The following is a 9,827-nucleotide window of genomic DNA, read 5'->3' on the forward strand; positions in this document are numbered from 1 at the left end:
ACCAGTCTCATAATTCCCTGTGATACCAGAGTCTATGCCTTGTGGGGTCATTGCCTACCACATGGACCAAAGGAGGGGGTAACAGTCAGTGGCTTGATGATCTCATCCGCTGTGCTACAACATGGATTTTTTCCCCAACCGGAGATAGACAAATTTCTTGACTCAACTTGTCAGGCCCACAAAACCACTGCTTCTTTTTCCCTCAGCAGGGAGTCCTATACCACCCCACTACACACATCTCATTAAGGGTTGACGGGGCCATTTTATTGTGCTGAATTTCCAAAATCACCTGCATGTTCTCTAGGATTGACACCGTTGCTCTTGTTGCTGTGTCCTCCCTGTCCCTGATAAGGGAGAGGACTCAACTTGATTGTTTGTAGCTCCAAACTCCAACTCACCCTGGCCCTTCAGCCTCTTCTGTGTCATATTCCTGCAAATGTCTACCTCCTGTGTTAGGAACTGGTCTGCCTGAACAAATTACTTTTATTTGTACACAAGGATGTAACAGTTAATTTCGAGTAACTACCTATATGAGTGTTGGCAGGGATACCTAACACTTCATTGTTGTGGTTATTTTTAAATGGCATTTTGCAGGATATTTCCCCCCCCCCCCAATTTATATAATTATCTTAACTGTGTTGTTTGAAGCATGAGTGAAGTTGGTTGTGTGAAGAGGAAAGAAGATGTGGCAAAACTAAATTGTAGAGGTTGGCCTGTTACAGACTGCCAAAATAAAGCTGCTTTGGGTCTCTTTGGAGGTATGCTGTTTAAATGATGCATGCACCTAAGAATCCGGAGCTGCACCAAAGCCCACTCCAGTGCTTAGGTGGAGTGTGGCTTTGGCGCAACCTCCGGACTTAGGACCATGCATCATTTAAATAGCATATCTCCAAAGAGACCCGAAGCAGCTTTATTTGGCAGTCTGTAACAGGCCGTTGTTAGACAAAACATGCTTTAAAGTGTCATATCAATTCATCTCTTCCAGGACTACACTACAAATCCCACCATCCCCAGATAGCAATCAGCCCATGGGATATTTACAAATGTAGAAAGTGGCAGTTTGAACTCAACTTGAAGAAGACAGTTTAATTCCAAAATAGCACTTTTGAAGGATTCAGCAAACAAACGTGCCATTTGCAGGCTTCTGCCAACTCCCTGGTTTCTAACATTGACATAACGGCAATTCAACATGTTAAGAACCTTCTCTCAACATTAAAGAAATATATTAGATTTCTGAGCTCACTACTCCCAAACTTAAGCCTTTTCTATTAACATCCCAGTCTCTAATTTAACAAGCCAAGACAGAATGGCAAGAAGGGTGCAATCTGTAGTGAATACAATGGGATGTAGTATGTGCTGCCCTTAAGGAAACAGTGATATGGCCATGCATACAGAAAACCACATTGAGTCCACTAGGTCTTGATAACTCCTACCTAAGTGTGAACTACCGGCGGGGGGGCAGTTCTTGATATGGTTTTGGTGTTGAAGCTGTAAGAGCTTTTGAATGATATCCATTATCTAATCCCACTTTACTCAGGTTTCACTTGGGAGGAATCAACTGTGGTCATCCTAATTGATGACTGTTATTGAGAGGAGAGGTAATTGCAGCTATGGATATGACTACTGTATTATTCATTCCAGTTTGCTACACGTATGGATTTTTATTTTCTCGACCTCTTTAAATGTCTATATACTGTATGAGCCAAGAAATTTGCTACCTTCTTGGGCCAGATGTGAGAGTCTCTAGATGGTTCATTTGCAAATAAACTAATGGGGCCGAAAACCCACTGGACACTGTGGGCAACTCACACTCTCGCAGCTTTTGAGGAAGGCAAAGGCTTCTGAACAAATCTTGCCATGCAAACCTATTGATAGGTTTGCACTGGGGTTGCCTTAAGTCAGAAAGCCCACACCAACAGCAAAGCTAGCAGACTCAGTTTCATCCCTGCTTTTTAACTGCTCAGTATATAGTACTGAAGCAATAAAACTATCCAGAACACCAAATTTCAAATGGAAATTCCCATCCACAATTAGAATGGGTGAGCTCTGCCCTGTGCCAGAGATGAAACATTTTAATTATCTCACATTTCACATGTGGGGAGAACAGCAAATATATTTCCTGCCCTGCTTCAGGGTCGAGAAGAATTATGACAGCAATTTATATCTCTAGCTGCAGTCTTGTTGCCCTTGCTTATTTTCTCAGCAGCTTTGATTTCATAATCCATGGTATTCTACCTTAGTGGGTCAGAATGCTTTTGTATCTCATGGCAGATTCAAGAGCTTTCAGCCCCTAGAAAATGTGCAATAGTGTACTACAGGAGAGTAATCCCCATTGTAATTTAGCATCAGTATGAAGCAGCTGGGAGTAGTCATCTGGAGATGTGGAACAAAGGGTCATGCCAAGTTCTTTTCACTATATTTTAGTGAAGAACCAAATTAAAACTAGCCTTTGCTTCTTCCACTCCAACTAGAAAGAGACTAACATTCATTCACTTTTTTTGCTCAGCCACTTGTTATGGTCCTTTGGATGTCAGGCACAAAGTTCCAATTGATTTAAATTAATTCTGGATTGTACATTTAGGGTGTTTTTAAAAGCATGAAAACATTCTGTTTAGGATTTTTTATAGCATGAAAACATATTCTGTTGAAATAGTAAGAGAGAATATCTAATGTATTTCAAGAAGAAGGCCCAATATTCTGATTTCGCCCCCCAAAAGCTGTAACCCCCTCTTTCTAGGCATCAGTGCAATCTTCTCTGAGCTTTCTTAGGACCATGCCTACATCTTAATGTAGAGACTAAAGTCTCTTGAACCTCCTCTTCAGGTGAAAGCATGTAAGTCAGCAAAACAGGATCCTTCTTGTACTCCACATCATAGAAAGGGCAGGTCTTTAAATGCACAGCCATAGAAGGGATGTCACTCAACTGCCAGTTGTTTATGGTAGAAAACAGGTTGCTAAATTTCCATATCTGTCAAGAAATATAAACAAGAAACACAGACAGGTAAATGTCAAAATCATAACAATGTCTTGCAAAACATTCTTCTCAAGACAAAACATGACAAAACATGAGCCTAGGTAATATATTGGGACCAAGTCCTTTTGTGTGTGTGTTTTACTGATATCACTATATCAGAAGTGGGTTGTGTAAGATTAGGTTTCTATAATGTGTCTATCCTTCCATTTCCCCAGACACATGATGGAAGAACACATTTTTGCTCTCTTTTAAACAAAACTAGTCGCCAGTTTTTAATATCACAAAGAAAAGGTAGATACACGCAGAATGGAAACTTTGTTTTGATTACTTCATGTCACGTATCAAGAAAGATAAGCATTCTCTCCATCCAGCATCACCACTTGTGTAGCATAACCCATCACCCCGTGTTCCAAATCATGTACAGTGGCCCCTTGATATCTGCTAAGGACTGCCTGTGGATATGAAAATGTGTGGATGCCCATGTCCTATTATATACAGTAGTGTAGCAAAATGGTGTTCCTTATATATAAAATGGCAAAATCAATGTTTGGTTTTGGATATTTTAAAAAATATATTTTTTCAAGCCATGGATGGTGGAATAAATGGATGCAGAATCTGTGGATACAGAGGGATACATACTATATAGTGAGCAATCATGGCAGGACTGATGATCCTGATACTCTGCCCCCCTAAACTAGATCTAGGTAAAAGTAGTCCCTTGACATGAATGTCTATATGTTACTGACTGTAGGAGATGGTGCTCATCTCTGTTTCTAAGCCAAAGAACCAGCATTGTCTGAGGACTGCTCTGGTGGTCATGTGGCCAGAATGACTGCACCAAACGCTGTTACCTTTCCACTGAGAAGTAGTGCCTACTTATCTACTTGCATTTGCATGCTTTCGAACTGTTAAGGTTGGCAGAAGCTGGGACTAGTGATGGGAGCTCACCCCATCATGCAGCTCTCAGGCTTCAAACTGCCAACCTTCTGATCTTCCGATCATCAGAATTGGCATCTTAACCACTAAGCCACTGCATCCCTAGACCTACCCCCTTTTTTCAGCAACCAATACAATAATCAACCCAAAACATATGATGATATAAAAAGATTTAACCTGTGCAGGTTTGTCAGGATAGCCTTCATGGAATTTTTCCATTAACCTGGGAACCCACATACTTCTCAAATCCACCCATTCCTGCTTTCCCATTGGAAAGTATTTCCACTGTACAAAATGCTGTTGTTTGTCCTTGTGAACCCTAGAGTCCAGAATTTTCTACACCTCAAAATACTTGATTCCCTATCAATCAGGATGGTTGGTGGAGATAGGTCCTCTTGGTGCCATTGGTCAGATTCTGATATAGGTCTGAGCAGGCTGAAATGAAACACAGGATGAAGGTGTTTGTAAGTTGTTGTTGTTTTCTTCTTGCAAAACTAGTTCTGCAATCACTTTATTTAGGAGCCATTCAGACTACCTTTTCACAGAATCACAGAATCACAGAATCGTAGAGTTTGAAGAGACCACAAGGGCCATCCCGTCCAACCCCCCGCCATGCAGGAAATCACAATCAAAGCATCCCCAACAGATGGCCATCCAGCCTCTGTTTAAAGACCTCCAAGGAGGGAGACTCCACTACACTCTGAGGGAGTATATTCCACTGTCGGACAGCCCTCATTGTCAGGAAGTTCTTCCTAACGTTGAGGTGGAATCTCTTTTCCTGTAGCTTGCATCCATTGTTCCGTGTTCTAGTCTCTGGAGCAGCAGAAAACAAGCTTGTTCCCTCCTCAATATGACATCCCTTCAAATATTTATAACAGGGCTATCATATCACCTCTTAACCTTCTCTTCTCCAGGCTCAACATCCCCAGCTCCCTAAGTCGTTCCTTGTAGGGCATGGTTTCCAGACCTTTCACCATTTTAATTACTCTCTTTTGGACATGCTCCAGTTTCTCAATGTGCTTTTTTAATTGTGGTGCCCAGAAATGGACACAATATTCCAGATGGGCCCTGACCAGAGCAGAATATAGTGGCACTATTACTTCCCTTGATCTTGACACTGTACTTCTATTGATGCAGCCTAAAATCGCATTGGCCTTGTTAGCTGCCGTGTCGCATTTACCCTGGATCAGGAACAGAATTATGCACGTGAAGTCCATATTCATCCCAAATCTGCCACAAGCAAATCCGAGGCTTGCACACCTGTTCCGGGGCAAATGCCCCTTAGTGCAGGTAATTTGGAAGCGGAATAAAAGCTGTATCTTTTTTTAAAAAAACAGGTTCGGCAAATGTGAGCTTGTCCCCAATCAAATTCAAGGGAGGGATTTAGGTCAGAGGGAGGGCAGTGGACAGAACATTCCCTCCCCTTCATCAGGGAGGAGGAGGAGGAGGAGGAGGAGGGAGCCGGGGAAAAGAAGGGATGCCAGGCAATTGGGGTGACTGATGGAGCCAAGGAGCCGGAGGAAGGATGCAAAGGGCAATTGGGGTGCCTGAGAAAGGGTAGAGTTCAGGGTAGGTCAGAGGGAGGGCACAGAACGGAACAAGCCTCCCTCTCGCACCAGGCAGCTCTCTTTTTATTTTTTATATATTTGACAATCTAAGTGCATAGTTCTACAGGTAGATACATATATAGATAGAATGTGTCCGCTTGTGCTACTTTCTCTTTCATTTGCTTGCTCCCAGCAGCACGCACTTTGCAAAAGGCTATTTTTCTAAATTATTTTTTATATGTGAATGCTACAATGCAAATGCTACAAATGTTTCTCTCTCAATTTGGCAAACTGATATAGAATGCTTTTGCTACTGTCTGTAAGGAACTGAGGTGGCTGAGGGAAAGCAAAGGATGCAGAGATAGTATCCTGAGGTGAGGAATTAATTAATTAATTATATGTGTATGAGGCATTGGGGTGGCAAGGAGGAAGGATGCAGATGCATTAGATTGCATTGTGGGGTTGAAAACGGAGGCAGGGGAGATCCATAATTTGTAGTGAACCAAATACACACAACACACACACACACACTTGGATGTTTTAAAATTTAACAGCATCTGCGTATACTGGCGCTTGTTTTTCTTTTAAAATAAAGGAGGGGGAAAGCACACATCCGGTGGCCCAATCACTGTAGGAAACATCACCTCGATGAAAGCGGAAATAAATTTGATTGACAGCAAAGTTGCCTTTCTTTAAACTGGTTTGGCAAATGAGAACTCTCCCCAGAGCTGCATGGCATTCAGGGTTAAATTACTCTAAGATAAATAGTGGGCACTTGCTTCCGGAGGGATTCAGGGGGAGGGGATCCAGATCTACCTAGTTCCATCCAGCGCAAATAGGTGAGTCTGAATGGGGCCTAACAAGTCTTTTAACAGCAGACAGCCCCAGATACTTTGGCACCAATCTTTGGATGGCTGTAAGCTTCTTGGAAACTTGAATGACAAATACATTTACGGTCCTTTTAAAAAAAAATCCCAATAACATAGAATCATAGAGTCATAGAGTTGAAAGAGACCACAAGGGCCATCCAGTCCAACCCCTTGCCATGCAGGAACTCTCAATCAAACCATCCCCATTGACAGATGGCCATCAAGCCTCTCTTTAAAGACCACCAGGGAAGGAGACTTCACTATACTCCGGGGAAGTGTGTTCCACTGTTGAACAGCCCTTACTGTCAGGAAGTTCCTCCTAATGTTATGGTGGAATCTCTTTTCCTGCAACTTGCATCTATTGTTCTGGGTCCTGTTCTCTGGAGCAGCAGAAAACAAGCTTACTCCCTCCTCAATATGACATCCCTTCAAATATTTAAACAAGGCTATCATATCACCTCTTAACTGTCTCTTCTCAAGGCTAAACATACCCAGTTCCCTAAATCTCGTTTCATAAGGCAGGTTTCTAGGCCCTTCATCATTTTAGTCACCCTCCTTTGGACACGCTCCAGTTTCTCAACATCCTTTTTTGAATTGTGGTGCCCAGAACTGGACACAGTATTCCAGGTAAGGCCTGACCAAAGCAGACTAGAGTGGCACTATTACTTCCCTTGATCTAGACACTATACTTCTATTCTCCAAGGAGGAAAGGCTGGTCCTCTTTGTCCTTGTGCTTAGGTGAAATTAAACTTTTAAACTTTGGGCTACTGCTGTGGGAGGAGCTAGAAGTCTAATTCTACAAAAGGCTGGGAGAGGCGCACACTGAATTTTTAATTTTTCTTATCTAGTCAAGGAGGTTTTGGAGAAGAGAGGAGAAGCTGACCGTGGGAACATTGTTGGAAGGATTCTCCTTTAATTTTCCACATTTTCTCTTCCCTTTTTTCCTTAAGGGGCTTGTAGAACTTTTACTCAGAGGAAGTAAAAGAGACTTGTCTCTGGAAGGAGCTGGTAGCCAGGAGAGCTGTAAATAACTAGAGTCCCAGTTGATTGAGCTCTTTCTGTTTAAAAGAGCGAGGCCCACAGGGGTTCTTTACACTGGTGTTTAACAGGAGAAGCCCACAGTCTTGTTCAGTGCCTCCTTAAGACTTCTCAGTATGGGACCTGCTGCAGTCACCTGCAACACTTGTGGGATGTTTGTCTTCTTGCCTAGAGATGTGGGGAACGTCACCTGCACTAAGTGCAAGTTGGTGGCCCTCTTAGAAGAGAAAGTACAGCAGCTGGAGACCCAGGTAGCTACACTTCAGCATCTTAGCAAGCAAGAGGTTTTCCTGACCAGAACGGACCAGATGGTCCTGGACAGGAAACACACAGAGGATGTTGCTGAGGAGGAGGAGTTCACTTCACATACTATAGAAGTAGATGGTTGGAGGAAAGTCACACACAGAACTATGAAAACCAGGGAACGTTCTGGGAGATTACAGCTACAGAATCAATTTGAACTTCTCTCTGTTATCAGAGATGATGAGGAAGAGGAGCATGGACAGACTTCAGGGACAGAGCAGGGGATCCTGGGAGTAGCACCAAAGGGAACAGCTGCTATTAAGCCTCGGAGGAGGCATGTGGTCGTGGTGGGGGACTCCTTGCTGAGAGGTACTGAACCAGTGGTTTGTGCGCCTGACAAGATGTCTCGGGAGATGTGTTTTCTTCCTGAGGCAAAGATCCGTGATGTGACAGAGAGGCTGACAAGACTTGTCAAGCCTACTGACCATTATGCCTTTCTTTTGGTTATGTGGGAACCAATGATACTGAAAGGCACAGCTTCTGGATTTTCATAAGGGATTATGAGGCTTTGGGTAGGAAGTTGAAAGGGATGGATGCACAGGTTGTCATCTCATCTCTTCTCCCAGTTGAAGGACATGGTCCAGGAAGGAAAAATAAAATAGCGGATGTAAACAACTGGCTCCGTAGATGGTGCCACCAAGAATGGTTTGGATTCTTGGATCACGGACTGAGGTTCCATGAGGAAGGATTTCTGGCAAGGGATGGGTTGCATCTCACACCAGTTGAATTTGATCAGGAGGGCTTTAAACTGAGTTATGTGGGGGAGGGAGACAGTATTCTGGAAGGCAAAAGAGATGGAGAAAATAGAGGGAACAAGACAAACAGTGCAAGGACCCAACAGTGGGAGGAAAAAATGTTTGCACAGCCAGCAAGTAAAGGGAACACATGGTCTTAAATGTCTCTATACAGTTAGCCTGCGCCATACGCGGCCTTGAGCATACGCGCTTAAGCCGCGGGGCGCGCCCGTTGCGCCCCACGCGCGGCCGCGCTGCTGCGCACGAGCCCCATTGTTTCCAATGGGGCTCGAGCATAGGCAGAATTCGCCTTACGCGGAGGGATCCGGAACGGATCCCCCGCGTAAGGCGAGGACGGACTGTACTAATGCACAAAGTATGGGAAATAAGCAAGCTGAACTTGAACTCCTAGTACAACAAATATGATATAATAGGCATTACTGAAACCTGGTGGGATGAGTCTCATGATTGGAATGTGGAAATAGAGGGGTATAACCTTTTCAAGAGAAATAGGCCAAACAGGAAAGGAAGAGGAATAGCATTATATGTCAGGGAAATTTACACCAGTGAAGAGATCCAGGACATCGATCCTGGAAGCCAGGTGGAGAGTATCTGGATAAAAATTAAAGGGGAGGGAAACAACAAGGATATTATTGTGAGAGTCTACTACAGACCCTCGAGTCAGACAGAGGAATTGGATGATGCCTTTCTAGAACAGATGACCACACACTCAGAAAGGAGAGAGGTATTAGTGATGGGGGACTTCAACTATCCTGATATTTGCTGGAAGTCAAACTCAGCCAAATCCTCAAGGTCTAGCAAATTCCTCACTTGCCTCAAATACAAATTCCTTGTCCAAAAGGTGGAAGCGGCAACAAGAGGGTCAACTAGTTTGGATCTGATCCTAACCAACAAGGATGACCAAGTTAATGGAGTGCAAGTGGTGGGATCATTAGGTGGAAGTGATCATGTACTCCTGGGGTTTATTATACAATGGAAAAGAGAAGCCAGGCATAGTCAAACACGCATTCTAGACTTTAGGAGAGTGGATTTTAGTAAACTTAGAAAAATACTGGGGGTGATCCCCTGGTCAGGAATACTAAAAGAGAAGGGAGTTCAAAATAGATGGGAGTTTCTCAAAAGGGAGATACTGAAGGCACAATTTGAAACAGTTCCAATGAGGAAGAAAAATGGGAGATGTCTCAAGAAACCAGGATAGATGACTAAGGAACTTTCAACTGAGCTAACTTTTAAACAGAACATGTATAAGAAATGGAAAAATGGGGAAATCACCAAAGAGGAATTCAAACAAATAGCAAGGACATGTAGGGGTAAAGTCAGAAAAGCTAAAGTGCAGAATGAACTCAGGCTTGCTAGAGAGGTTAAGAACAATAAAAAGGGCTTTTTTGGATATGTCCGCAGCAAA

At 43.3% G+C, this 9,827-nt stretch overlaps 1 protein-coding gene across 2 annotated transcripts in view; it reads right to left on the bottom strand.

Moving 5' to 3' along the window:
* Window positions 1-967: 967 nt before the first annotated feature.
* Window positions 968-9,827, bottom strand: part of FBXO40 (F-box protein 40) — a 34,013-nt gene continuing 25,153 nt past the window's right edge. For both annotated transcript variants that reach the window (XM_042455231.1, XM_042455232.1), the window contains exon 4: window positions 968-2,968. In XM_042455231.1, the coding sequence (XP_042311165.1) occupies window positions 2,741-2,968 (228 nt within the window). In that variant the 3' untranslated portion in view covers window positions 968-2,740. The remainder of the gene's footprint in view (window positions 2,969-9,827) is intronic.

Source organism: Sceloporus undulatus, chromosome 2 (assembly GCF_019175285.1).
Source record: "Sceloporus undulatus isolate JIND9_A2432 ecotype Alabama chromosome 2, SceUnd_v1.1, whole genome shotgun sequence".
NCBI classification, from domain to species: domain Eukaryota; kingdom Metazoa; phylum Chordata; class Lepidosauria; order Squamata; family Phrynosomatidae; genus Sceloporus; species Sceloporus undulatus.